The sequence below is a fragment of the Vombatus ursinus genome, unplaced genomic scaffold, assembly GCF_900497805.2.
Source record: "Vombatus ursinus unplaced genomic scaffold, bare-nosed wombat genome assembly UNPS02012319.1, whole genome shotgun sequence".
In the NCBI taxonomy this organism is placed as follows: domain Eukaryota; kingdom Metazoa; phylum Chordata; class Mammalia; order Diprotodontia; family Vombatidae; genus Vombatus; species Vombatus ursinus.
The window spans coordinates 1,821,564-1,834,882 of NW_020952097.1; the positions used below are offsets into that span (position 1 = coordinate 1,821,564).

Here is a 13,319-nt window from a genome sequence, read left to right on the forward strand (position 1 = left end):
AAACCAAATCCCTCAAGGCAGCGGCTCTGCTCTGACATTGTTTTTTGTTAGTTTTAACGAGTTTGTTAGTTAACAAACCTGGGAGGTAAGTGCTGTTATGAGCCCCGTTTTGTAGGTAGGGGAACTGAGTCAGGCAGAATGACTTGTGCAGGGTCACACAGCTTCTTCTGAAGTCTGATTTGAATTCGAGTCTTCCTGACTCCAAGTCCAAGGCTCTATCTGTTGCACCACCTGGCTGTCTCTCTGGCTGTCTTCTGGCTGAGCCTGGTGCTTTACATTGGGCTCATGGCCCAGACATCTCTGTGTGTGGGGAGCCGAGGGCTAGGTCAAGCTGGAGAAGCTGGGAAGCCTTTCCTTCCTTCTCCCAAGGTTACGTCAGAGGGTTTCAGGCCTTGGTTTGGAGTTGATTCCAAATCGTTAGACGTGCACAAATTTGCATACAAGCATAATTTCATTAGGTTTGACAAACATTTCTAAAGTACACCCTATGTGCCAGTCACTGTTCTAGTCCCTGGGGATACAGAAACAAGACAGTGCCTGCCTTAAGGAGCTTACCTTCTACCACATCAGGCCCACACAGCATGTGGCCCAGGGCTGCTTGCAGCCTGCTGAAGGATTTCAGGTGGCTTGTAAAAAATTCTGAGGATGCAATGGGCTGCTAGGTGGCGCAGTGGATGGAGCACTGGCCCTGGAGTCAGAAGGACCCGGGTTCAAATCTGGCCTCAGACCAAACACTTGATACTTACTAGCTGTGTGACCCTGGGCAAGTCACTTAACCCTAATTGCCAAAAAAAAAAAATATTTTGAGGGTATGAAAGGAAGTTAAGATGTAACAAGTACTTTGTCCATGCCCCACTTAACCTGCCTTCCACTAGTCACTATTGTGCCCATCCTGTAACTTGACTGGTGGATTGCTACTGCGTGCCCTCTCCTGTTTGTCACGTTACCTGCCACAACCAACCATAGCCAATCTGTCTCTAGTCTGAGAGGAGCATTTCATGATGAATAGAAATCTTAAGTAATAATTAATTGATATTAATTGAAATTTTCCTTTTTTAAAAATGTGGTTTATTTGCAAAATAGTTTAGTCACTAATTATACCTTTACTTAGAAAGTGAACCACTAAAAAATGAGCTGCTAAAAACCTGTCTGTGGCCCAAAGAAGTTTAGCCTATTTTAATTTTGGCCCCTACCTCCCAAGTTGTGCAGGTCTGTACTAGATAGTACAGCTGGTGGGGAGTTGGCTATTATAAGAGAAACAACTTTCCCTCTCCCCTTCCACCCTTACTACTGACTTCTTCTGGGATGCCACCCTGGATTCTTGCAGTTTTCACTCTGCCCCTAGGTCCTCTGGCCAAAGCTGATGGCCTCCTCATCTCTCTCCTAGGGTATACCGCCTGCATGAGCGGCTCGTGGCCATCCGCACGGAGTACAACCTGCGGCTCAAGGCTGGCGTGCCCGTGACTCAGGTGAGCACAGTGACCTCCCAGAGGCGGTCTGACCTGGAGGATGTCACACTACGCTACCTGCAAGACCTACTGGCCTGGGTGGAGGAGAACCAGCGGCGGCTGGATGGGGCAGAGTGGGGCGTGGACCTCCCCAGTGTGGAGTCACAGCTGGGCAGCCACCGGGGCCTGCACCAGTCCATCGAGGAATTCCGGGCCAAGATTGAGCGAGCACGGGCAGATGAGGTGAGCTGAAGCCAAGCACACAGATTGAACTAATACTCTGCCTCCCCCCCTCCCCTCTGCTACCTTAGGCCTGTTTTCCAGGCTGTACAGGGCAGAGGAAGCTTCATTCTCTCTTCCTTCCCCACAGAGCCAGCTCTCTCCAGCCACCAGAGGGGCCTACAGGGACTGCCTGGGCAAATTGGACCTACAGTATGCCAAGCTGCTGGTGAGAAAAGTGGGGCCGTGGTGGGGACAGTGCAGAGCTAAAGGGAGACTTCACCTCTGACCTCTACCTTTCCTGCTCGGATCTGTAGAACACCTCTAAGGCCCGGCTGCGGGGTCTGGAGAGCCTGCATGGCTTTGTGGCAGCGGCCACCAAAGAGCTGATGTGGCTGAATGAGAAGGAAGAAGAAGAAGTCAGCTATGACTGGAGTGAACGCAACAGTAACATGGCAGCCAAGAAGGACAGCTATTCGGTAGGGGGTAGGACTGGCCCCCAGGATCCTTGCAGTTCTCCCTCTGCCCCTGGGTCTTGGCTTCTTCTGAAGCTGATGGGGCATCTCTGAGCCAGCACAGGGAAGGTGGGGGGGGGGGGCAGGCTGGCCGAGTTTCCCCATCAGAGCAGCTCTCTGAGGTCGCCTGCTCCAACCCTCCAGGGCTTGATGCGGGAGCTGGAACTGAAGGAGAAGAAAGTCAAGGAGATCCAGAGTACGGCGGAGCGCCTCCTTCGGGAGGATCACCCAGGAAAGGCCACTGTGGAGGTAGGTAGGAAGGTGGTGGGGACAAAGGGAGGGCAGCAGGCAAAACTGGCGAGAGCAGGGAGGGGGGTCAAAGGGAAGGAAACCTCGGTGGAAGCAGGTAAGTGCCTCTACTCTCAGCTCCAGTGGGGTGCACCGAGTGGGAGAGACCTATCGATCCGTCAACGAGCATTTATTAAGCATCTGCTCTGTGCCTGTCACTGTGCCAGGCACTGGGGACGCAGAGACGAAAATGAAACAGGTGGAGGGGGGAAGGTGAGGCACCTACCTCACCTCCCCTTCTGCTCTGCCCACCAAAGGGGCCCAGCAGGATGACGAGGTGGGGGAAGGATTGCAAGGGACAGCCACCTGTGCACCTTGTAACCTTGGGCTGCTGTTGTAGGCATTCCAGGCTGCCCTACAGACCCAGTGGAGTTGGATGCTACAATTGTGCTGCTGCCTTGAGGCACATCTGAAGGAAAATACAGCCTATTTCCAGGTACCAATCAGTCCCCCTTCTGCCCCTAAACCAGGCTCCAGTTATCCCTCTGAGCGCAGGGCTAGCTGCCTGCGGTTGGGAGATCTCAGAGTCTCCCTCCTTTAAGGGATAGTAGATTTAGAGCTGGAACACACCATCTAGTCCAACCCCCTCCTTCTGCAGATGAAGAGACTGAGGCTCATTTTGCTAGTAAGTGTCTGAGATGGGATTTAAATTCAAGTTTTCCTGACTCCCAAGTCCAACAGTCTATCCTCTTGGCCACATTTCCTCTCCTTGCCCTGAGGAGGCCATAGTTATAAGTATCCTTGGCAAGCTGGGCCTGGTGATAGCTCACGATGGTCATAATTTAGAGTTGGATGAGACCTTAGAGGTCACTTCCTCCATTTTACGAAGAAGAAACTGAGGCCAGAGTCACACAGGTAGACTTTGAGAGCCATAGATTTGAGTCAAGATTTGAACCCAGCTTCTCCTGACTCCAAATCCAACACTCTTTCCACTGCCCAGATATTTATTGGGTAACTATTCTGTGCAAGGACAGCACTGTCCTACATGCTAGGGATGGGAAAAATCAGGAAAAAAATGGGGAGACACTGCTTGAGCGAGAGTCTGCCGGACCTGAGACCTCTCTTTCTGGCTCTAGTTTTTCTCTGATGTGCGGGAGGCTGAGGAGCAGCTGCAGAAGCTTCAGGAGACCATGCGAAGGAAGTATACCTGTGACCGCTCCATCACTGTCACTCGTCTGGAGGACCTGCTGCAGGATGCCCAGGTGAGCCTGCCTGCCGTGGGGAGCAGCCCTTCTCCATTCCTTATGGGAGGCTGGCCCTTGACCTTCCATGAGAGGCCAGTAAAAGCCCTGATGGCTCAAATAGAGTGATACCACTCTCTTACCGTATACGGCCTAAGACCAGATCAACATTGTTGGCTGCCTCATCATCCTTCTGACTCCTTTGAAGTTTGCAGTACACTGAAATCCCTAGGTTTTTTCAGATGAACTGCTTCCTAGTTCTAACTTCCTCCTCTTATACTTGTGAAGCTGATTCTTTTGAAACAAAGTGTAAGTCTTTTACAGATTCATTCCTCAGTTGTCTCTTATTAATCACCAACGTTCTTGTCTGTTGGGGACTTTAAAATCCTCACCTTCTCATTGAGTGTGTTGGTCATCCCTGCCAGTCTGGTATTATCTACACAATTGATCATCATGTCATCTGTGTTTTTATCCAAGACTTTGATACAGTTGTTAAAAAGTAGAGGATAAAACAGAAATTCCTGGCCCTCCACTGGAGACCTTCCTCTAAGTGATACTTAATGGCTACCTTTGTCTCTAACCATTCGATCAGTTCTTATCTACCCAAATGCACCGTCATGGAGTCTATGTCGGGCACCATCTTTTCCATAAGAAAAACACGAGAGACTTTATCAAATGCTTTGCCAAAACTGAGGTAAATTGTGCTTATTGTATTGTGCTTATTGTATTTCAGTCTAGTAAACCTGTCAGAAAAGGAAATGAGGTTGGTCTGGCAAGACCTGCTTTTATTTTAAATAAGGGTCATTATTGCCTTTTGTTTTTATGTCACATTTCATTCTAGAAATAGCTCCCCCTCCATCCCTCTCCACCTCGAGCCCTCGTTTGGAGCAAAAAGGCAAATGATTCAGCAGAGATGTCCAGGGGAGTGACCATATCTGACAATATGTAAAATATCCTACATTAGTAGTAAAATGAGATTATCTGCTGAAAGCACTTTGCAAACCTCAAAGCCCTATATAAACGATAGCTATTATCTGTAGTCTACCTGTGTGCCCCCCCACTCTCCCCATCCCCCTGCCATGCCTCTGCAGAGAGGAGGGAAGGAGGCATATTTAATTATCTGTATTCTGGGACCATTATTCCTTTTTCAGTTGCTGAGTTTTTATCTGTCTGTCTGTCTGTCTGTCTATCTATCTATCTGTCTGTCTATCTAATCTCTCCTGGAGTAAGGTCTGAACTTGGAGTCAGGAAGCCCTGAGCTCAAATCCTACCTCAGATACTTACTTAGCTATGTGACCCTGGGCAAATCATTTAATCTTTCTTAGCCTCCATTTTCTCATCTGTAAAATGCAGATAATAATAGCACTGACCTCACAGAGTTGTTGGAAGGATAAAATGAGATAATATTTTTAAGTGCCTTGCAAACCTTAAATCCCTATATCAATGCTATTAGTATTGTTATTATTGATTTAAGGTACTTTGATATTCCAATCTCTCCTATTATTATTGCGTCAGTGTGGTATTCCCTGTAGCAGCACAAATAGCAATCCAATCCTATTTGGCTTTATTTTAGCATGACTTGCTCTTCTAAGCTTCCTTTTCTAGATGTGCACTAATCAGCTCAAGTGTCTTAGAATTTTCCCAGAAATCAAAGACAAGTTCATTGACCTAGAATTTACAGAGTTGATCCTTTTCTCGTTTCTGAAACTCAGTTACATTTATCCTTTTCCAGTCCTGTGGTATCTCTCACCTTCTCTATAGTTTTTCAGAAGTTGCTGACAGTGGGTCATAATCACATCTACCAGGTCTTTTAGGACCTTGGAATATAGTTCATCTGGGTCTGGTGACCTGAAGTCATCCAAGTCAGCTAGGAGATCTCTTACCATCTACTTCCTTATTTTAGGTATCAACTTCTTATTAGCCATTTTCATTCCATCCTTTTTCAGTCCAAAGATCATTCTCCTTGGCAGAGGAAACAGAAGCAAAACAAAGGTTGAGCAGCATTCCCTTCCCTCCATCCGGTTGTCATCATCCTATCTGCCCTCAGCAGCCATCCTCTCCCTTCTTCCTTTCTTTTCTTCTCCCCAAAATTTGTTTCTCTTAGCTTTCTTTGCTGGCCTCAGCTCAGCAATGGGCTATAGACCTGTCTAAGAATGGTTCTTTATCTCAACTGAAATTCAAGGGGAAAGAAACGTTTTTCCACCCATTGGTTAAGGTAGAAAGGGGATCAGAATGCCCCAGAGGCTGAGTACAGTAACAGCAACAGCAACTGGACCAGCCCTGAAAACCCAAAGCACCCACTGGGTTGGGACAGAATGTGGGAGACCAGGAAGGGAGCACGTAGGAGTCCACTGGGGGTACTGGAGGGCCACTTGACCCTGATGATCCATAGAACAGCTTCTGCTCTTTCCAGGTAGGAAGGGATCATCAATTAATACTCACCTGCAGTTTTTCTGTCCTTTGTTTTCACCTCTGAATGTCTCTGTTTAACTACTCCACCTGGGGCCTTTTCCATAACCGTTCTTGAGACATCAACCCCCATCAACTCTCTATCACTTAACTGGCTAAAATGTAGACAAGTATTTTCCCACATTACATTAGCTAAGACAATTTGGGGAAATTTCAAAATTTTTATTTAAAGAAAGAATGGGAAAAAAATAAAACAAAATATAAAAGCATAGAAATGGAGTTTGCTGGTCTGAGGCCTCATTCTAGCTTGCACAGCTTATGCTGGCCAAAACTTCTGAGATGCCTCGTCCTGCTTCTTTTTTCCATTCCCTCAGCACCATCCAGACTTAGATGCTAGACTGAGCTCATCTGGCTTGTAGCCTGAAGTTAATTCTGGCTGGCTCCATTATACAGCCTTAGCCCTTCCTGGAACTGCCATCCCCAGCTCCGCCCTGGGCAGCTGTCTCCTCAAGCCCAAAGCTATGTTACAGTTAGTCTGTCCAGGTGCCCTGACCCCTCGGTGGACAGGGCACTTCCCTAGCAGTTTGCAGATAGGCAGCCATCCTCCACTGATGTTAAAGCCCCCTTTGGTCCCTTGCTTGTCACCAAGGAGATCTGTCTGGTTCCAGCCCCTGTGAGTTCTACCCGTTGGACTTGTTTCCTTTTGACCTGTTCAGTTGCCTAAAATAGAAATCATCATTTAGATGTTGAGGTTAAACCCTTGCCTTATAGGGAGCTCATTTTTTCACTGATTATTCCAAACCCTTATCTAGATGGCAGGTGCCATCATTGAAATCATAAGATTTAAGACTGGATGGGACCTTTGAGGTTGTCTAATCCATCCTAGGGTAGGTTGGTGGCACAGTGGAAAAGACACCAGACCTGGAGTCAGGAAGACCTGGGTTCAAATCTAGCCTCAGATACTTACTAGTTGTGTGACCTTGGGCAAGTCATTTATGTTCTATTTGCTTCAGTTTTCTCATCTGTAAAATGAGCTGGAGAAGAAAATGACAAATCATTCTAGTATCTTTGCCAAGAAAACCCCAAATGGGGTCACAAAGAGTCAGACAACACTGAAGCAACTGAACAAGTCCATCCTTCTCATTTTATCTTATTTTTCTTTCAATAAAAACATTTTGATTTTATTTTTTGTTATTTTTATTGATGTTTTTCCTCTGTGATTCTCCTGAGAGCCCTCCCCCCCCATTCTGTCTTATAACAAATAATTTAAGTAAAACAAAATAATTCGTTGGCTTTATCTGCGCATTTGGGCTTCCTTCTGCTTCTGTAGTCCATCACCTCTCTTTCAAGAGGCAGGGCATTTCCTTCATTGTCATTCCTCTGAAGTCACAGCTAGTTCCCACATAGGTCACAGCTGTGAAGTCTTTCAGTGCTTTCCTTTTATATTACCATTGACATCTTGGTAATTGTGTAAATTTTTCTCCTGGTTCTGCTTACTTCACTCTGCATCAATTCATATAAGTCTTCCCAACCTTCTCCTCATATTCTTCATTTCTCATAGTATTCTTCATTTTACAGAGGAGGAAAGTGAGGCCCAGAAAAGTTAAATCACTTGCTGTGGTCCCATAGGTAGTTAGTAATAACTGGGATCTCAGGTCGTCTGACTCTGGGTCTAAGCTACACTGCATCTCTACCTTATGTTTGACTTTTATCACCTCTCCCTAAGACAAAGACTTTCTCTTTCAAAGACCTGGGTCCCCTCATAGACTGTCCACCCCATTTCTGCTTCCCCTTTGAGGGATGTGGCTCAAAGCTGTTGGCCCGTCTAGGGGATACAGGCCATGCTCTCAGCTCAGGGTCCCAATGGCACTCGCATGCTCACCTAGGTGGTTCCTGGGGCATATCCCTCAGGTAGTCATTTTCCAGAATCTTGTCATGGCAATTTTAAAAGAACCAACCGACTTTGTACTGGCAGTAGGTAGTTCACAGTGAAAGTAAGGGGTGGGTCATTGCTTCCCTAATCAACCAACCAGTCAATCCACAATACAGTGAGTAATACAAATACAGAGTTACTCAGTCCCTATTTGCAAGGAGTTGCAGTTCCCGAGGGGGAGCTAGGCCTACAAGAGGACACCCCCCCCCCACCGCACCCTTACCCCCATCCTGCTTCTACAATGCTGATTCAACTTGGATCCTCATGAAGTCTCCTCTGTCTGTAGCCTGTATAGAACTCTCCCCTTAGGATGGGAATGGGCTGGGACTGGGGAATCTCAGGAAGGCCACAGTGGCATCAGGCTGTACTGCATAGACTGTCTTCACCTTCCTTAGAGCTCGTGCTATGTGCTGTGCTTGTTATCAGCTAGTCATCACTAAGGGCTGGACAAGTTTTAAGGATGTGGTCTCATGTTCCCTGAGTGCTGGTGCTATCCTCAGAACCGTCCCCTCCCTTCTCATTCTCTAACCCTTTCTCCTACCCAGGATGAAAAGGAACAGCTCTCTGAGTACAAGGGGCATCTTTTGGGCCTGGCCAAGCGGGCCAAGGCCATAGTACAGCTAAAGCCCCGTAATCCATCCTACCCCATTCGGGGCCGGCTACCTCTGCAAGCTGTGTGTGACTACAAGCAGATGGAGGTGAGCTGGGCCCCAGGGAGGATTGTGGTGAGGAAGGGAGGGCCTCTAGGGGTTACTGTGGGCAGAGAAAAATTGGGAGGGCCCCAAGGCTGACTCTGAGAAGTGGGAGGGGTCAGAGTTCTGGGGGCAGGGAGAACAGTAAGGGGATCATTTGGACTGAGCTCTGATTACAGTTAGCCTCCTATTCTGCTTCTCTCTTGGCCTCTGGCCTGTACCCTGCAGATGACCGTCCACAAAGGGGATACTTGTCAGCTGGTGAGTCATGCCCAGCCGTCCAAATGGAAGGTGGTACACAGCAGTGGCAGTGAAGCCGTCCTGCCTTCCGTCTGCTTCCTTGTGCCCCCGCCCAATAAAGAGGCCCAGGATGCAGTCAGCAGGTAAGGCTGTGTGGTAGCCCAGGGTGGCATCCACCACAAGGATAGGAAGGTCATTTAAGCATTTATTAGGAGTTTACTATGTGTCAGGAACTGTACTGAAATCTAGGAACACAGAGAGGCAAAAACACAGTCCCTGCCCTCCAGGAGCTCACAGTCTAATGAAAGAGATGATCATGAAAATAAGGTGTATTATTTTTAATATGTGTTATATATGTATGGGGAGAGACAAAGAGAAAGAAGATGGTGCGTGATATCAGAGGGAAGATAGTAACACATGAAGAGATCAGGAAAAGCCTCCTGCAGAAGGCAGGCTTCGAGCTGAGTCTTGAAGGAAGCCAGGGAAGCTAAGAGGCAGGGGTGAGGGGGCAGCCGATGTCAATGGGTAGAGATAGGAAATGGAGTGTCATGTGTGAAGAGCAATAGAGACACTATCACCGGATCGTAAAGTATGTGAAGGAAAATAAGTCTAAGAAGACTAGAAAGGTAAGGAGGGCACCAGGTTATGAAGACCTTTAAATGCTAACCAGAGGATTTTATATTTGATCCTGGAAGTAAATGGGAGCTACTGGAGTTCATTAGGGGAATGGATTGGGGAAGTGGGGAGTGCCATGACCAGACCTACACTTAGAAAAATTACTTTGGTAGCTGAATGAAGGGTAGAATGGAGAGGACCAGTTGGAAGACTATTGCAATAGCCTAGCAATGGTGAAGGCCAGAAGTAGGGTGGTGGGAGAGAAAGGGACACGTACAAGAGATGTGTGAAGGTAGAAGTGACGAGATTTGGCATTGGCAATGTACTGACTCTGGAGTGAGCAAGATTGAGGAGACTTTGAGGATGGCAAGGAGGTTGTAAGCCTAGGTGACTGGGATGATAGTGCTGTTATTGATTGTGTGAGGGAGGTTCAGAGGATGGGAGGGTTTTGGGAGAAAGATAACAAGCTATGTTTGGAAATGTTGTGTTTGGCATATCTATGAGAAATCCAGGTCAAGATTTTCAAGAGGCAGTTGGATCAGCGAGACTGTAACTCGGGAGAGGGACTAAGACTGGTTATGGATCTGGGAATCATATGCATAAATATGATAAGAGAAACCATGGGACAGAATAGAAGGAGAAGAGAAGAGGGTCCAGGACAGGTACTTGGGCACCCATGAGTAGAGAACCAACAAAGGAGACTGAGAAGTAGAGGTTAGACAAGAAAGAGGAGAAATAGGAAAGAGAAGTGTCCCAAAAACCCAAAGAAAGAGAAGATCCTAGAAGAGGTGAATGATAGTGTCACCTGCTACAGAAAGGCCAAGAGGGATGAGGATTGAGAAAAGGCCATTAGATTTGATAGCTTAGAAGTCACTGCTTACTTTAAAGAGAGCAGTTTCAACTGAATGATTGAGTGAGGAGGATGTAAACCAGATTGTGGGGGGGTTTAGAAGAGAGTGAGAAGAGAAGATGTCTAGGCACTGATTATAGCCTGCTTTCTCAAGGAATCTAGTTTTGAAGGGGAAGAGAGATATAGGGTGATAACTAGTGGAGATGGTAGGACCCAGTGGAGGACTTTTAAGGATGGGTAGAGACGTGAAAGTTTTTGCAGGCTTCAGGGAAGCATCAGTAGATAGGGGAACTTTGAAGATTAGTGAGAATGGGGACGATAGTAGGGTCAATCTACAAGAAAAGAAGGGGTCAAAGATATATGTAGAGGTGTTAGCTTTAACAAAGAAAGGCATAAAGGCATGAAGTATAGTGGGAGAAGATGTCTGAGTGATGTGAGATGAGGGGGAGGAGGGAAAAAGAGGGAGCTCTCAACAAATGGTCTCAAATTTTGGTGAAAAATAAGGCAAAATCCACAATCGAGAGGGTTGGGTTAATGGGGTGCCATTGTAAGCTTGAAAAGAAACGAAAAAGTTTAGAACAGCCATTGTGGAAAGGGAGAATAGGGATTTGATTAAGGAGGAATGGAATATTTGCCTTGCTGTATTGAGGGCCCAGGTGAGATTAGATAATGTAAATCTGTACCATTATCCCTTCCATATTGTGATTTTCCCTATTGCAGTTTTGACATATCACAAGTCAGCATAAGAAATTAAATGAAAATTTTGGGGGAGTTTTGTAGAAGCCCCAGATGACACACAAAGGCCAGCAGATGACAGAAAAAGTTTAAAAACTCAAATGCATAAAATGTATACATATATAGTATTGCATAATATAAATATATTTTATCTTCTAATTACCATAATAAGTCAGACTTCTTCTCTGATACAAAGAGAAGGCTAAAAAATTTTGAATAGATTTTCCAGATTGCGGGAGTGCTGTGCTCCTGACCCCCACAATGTAATGGACCCAGTCAGTGAGGTTTTGTGATTTTCTCCATCTCTGTCCAGCAGCACATGAATAGGCACAAAGCAGGTGTATACTGGGGACATTGCAGGGTTGGGATCTGACAAGATGTGATGAACAGTAGGACAAGGGGTTAAGAAATTCAAGTGAGGTGGACCTGTAAAGAAGAGAGAGGGGAGGGCTCTGAGAAAGGAAAGGAGAGATGCCAATTTCTCCTCCCACCCTGTCCATTTTTCTCCTCCATTCCACCCCACCCTGTCCCTGGCAGGCTGGAGGGACTACACCAGACCCTGGTGAACCTTTGGCACCAGCTACATGTGGACATGAAGAGTCTTTTGGCTTGGCAGTGCCTAACCCGAGAAATCCAGCTGATTCGCTCTTGGTCCCTGGTAACGGTGAGTCCTCAGACCACTGGTGCCAAAGTTGCTGCCTCTTTGCCCCCACTCTCAGATGTTCCAGTATCTTCCTTACCACCTTATCCCTGTTTCCCTCGCCTTTTTTCTGTCTACCTGCCTCTCATCTACCACTTACCTTCAGTGTCCCCTCCTGTCCGTATTCCTCCCCAAACCATCTCCTCCACCCTCAATGTCTCCTGCTGCTCCCCTCACTTTCACCATCCCTTCCCATCTTCATTCCCCTACTATTTTCATCCTCAGTGTCTCCTCCCATCCTCATGCCCTTCTCCCCAAAACTTTTTGCCCTCACCTCTTACTCTCACTGCCCCTTTCTCACCCAGTTCCGCACACTGAAACCAGAGGAGCAACGCCAGGCCTTACGCAACCTGGAGATGCATTACCAGGCCTTCCTTCGGGATAGCCAGGATGCTGGTGGCTTTGGACCTGAGGACCGACTGCAGGTAGAACGGGACTATAGCACCTGTACGCGCCATTATCAGCAGCTGCTGCAGAACCTGGAGCAAGGTAACTTGGCTGGGGCTGCCGCAGGAGCCGGCTGTGCCGGGCCAGTCAGTGAGGGGCCCTTGGAATGTGACACCAGCCTTTCTATCCATAGGGGAACAGGAAGAGTCTCTGTGCCAACGCTATATCTCTGAGCTGAAGGACATCCGTCTCCAACTAGAGACCTGTGAGGGCCGTATTGTCCATCGGCTCCGCATGCCGCTAGAGAAGGAGCCTGCCCGCGAGTGTGCTCAGCGTATCACTGAGCAGCAGGTGGTGTGCCTGCTTCCCCTGCCTACCCAGCCTGCCTTCTTCTCTCCCTTCTCTTCCCCCTCCCTGTCTCTCTTTGTCCTCCTTCCTCTCTCCCTCTCTCCCTCTTCCTCCCTCCTCACTGCCTCCTTTGCCCCTAGCCTGGTACTCTACTCCCTATCTGACCTTATGACAGGCAGCCCCCCTCCCCAGGCTATGCTCGGTCCTACCCCAGTGACCTTGGATGTCCCCAGGCACTGACTCAGCCATGAACATTCTGTTTTCTTTCTGTTGTTCTCTGTCTTTCTCCCTTTTGGTCTGTGTCTATGTCTCTATCAATTTCTACCTCTGTCCTTCTGTGTGTCTCCATTTCTGCCCTCCCCTGGTACATCTCCCTCTCTGTCTCTGGGTTTGCCTGCCTCCCTTTGCCGCTAGTTTGTAGTTCAGTCTCTTTTCCCACCTTCTCACCATTCCCATCTCTCTGTGTCTTTCTCTGTGTCCCCCTGCAGAAGGTACAGGCAGAGGTGGAGGGCCTGGGCCAGGGAGTGACCAAACTCTCTGCTAAGGCAGAGAAGGTGCTTGCCCAGCCTGAGCCCTCACCTGGAGCCCCTGCCCTTCGCTCTGAACTAGACCTGACTCTGGGCAAGCTGGACCAGGTGCGCAGCCTGTCTGCCATCTACCTGGAAAAGTGAGTACCCCACTTCTTACCCTGCCTCCTCAAGGGGCACTGGAGTCCTCCCTCTCTGGGCCCAGGTTCCTGGGACTGCCCCCCAGTCTTAC

At 47.8% G+C, this 13,319-nt stretch overlaps 1 protein-coding gene across 8 annotated transcripts in view; it reads left to right on the forward strand.

Annotated features, from left to right (window-relative positions):
- PLEC (plectin) overlaps positions 1-13,319 on the forward strand; it is a 112,544-nt gene that overhangs the window by 80,791 nt on the left and 18,434 nt on the right. For all 8 annotated transcript variants that reach the window (XM_027857743.1, XM_027857747.1, XM_027857742.1 and 5 more), the window contains 12 exons: positions 1,388-1,691; positions 1,819-1,896; positions 1,985-2,146; positions 2,327-2,431; positions 2,811-2,906; positions 3,547-3,672; positions 8,539-8,691; positions 8,914-9,068; positions 11,663-11,789; positions 12,131-12,314; positions 12,406-12,563; positions 13,049-13,227. In XM_027857743.1, the coding sequence (XP_027713544.1) occupies positions 1,388-1,691; positions 1,819-1,896; positions 1,985-2,146; positions 2,327-2,431; positions 2,811-2,906; positions 3,547-3,672; positions 8,539-8,691; positions 8,914-9,068; positions 11,663-11,789; positions 12,131-12,314; positions 12,406-12,563; positions 13,049-13,227 (1,827 nt within the window). The remainder of the gene's footprint in view (positions 1-1,387; positions 1,692-1,818; positions 1,897-1,984; positions 2,147-2,326; positions 2,432-2,810; positions 2,907-3,546; positions 3,673-8,538; positions 8,692-8,913; positions 9,069-11,662; positions 11,790-12,130; positions 12,315-12,405; positions 12,564-13,048; positions 13,228-13,319) is intronic.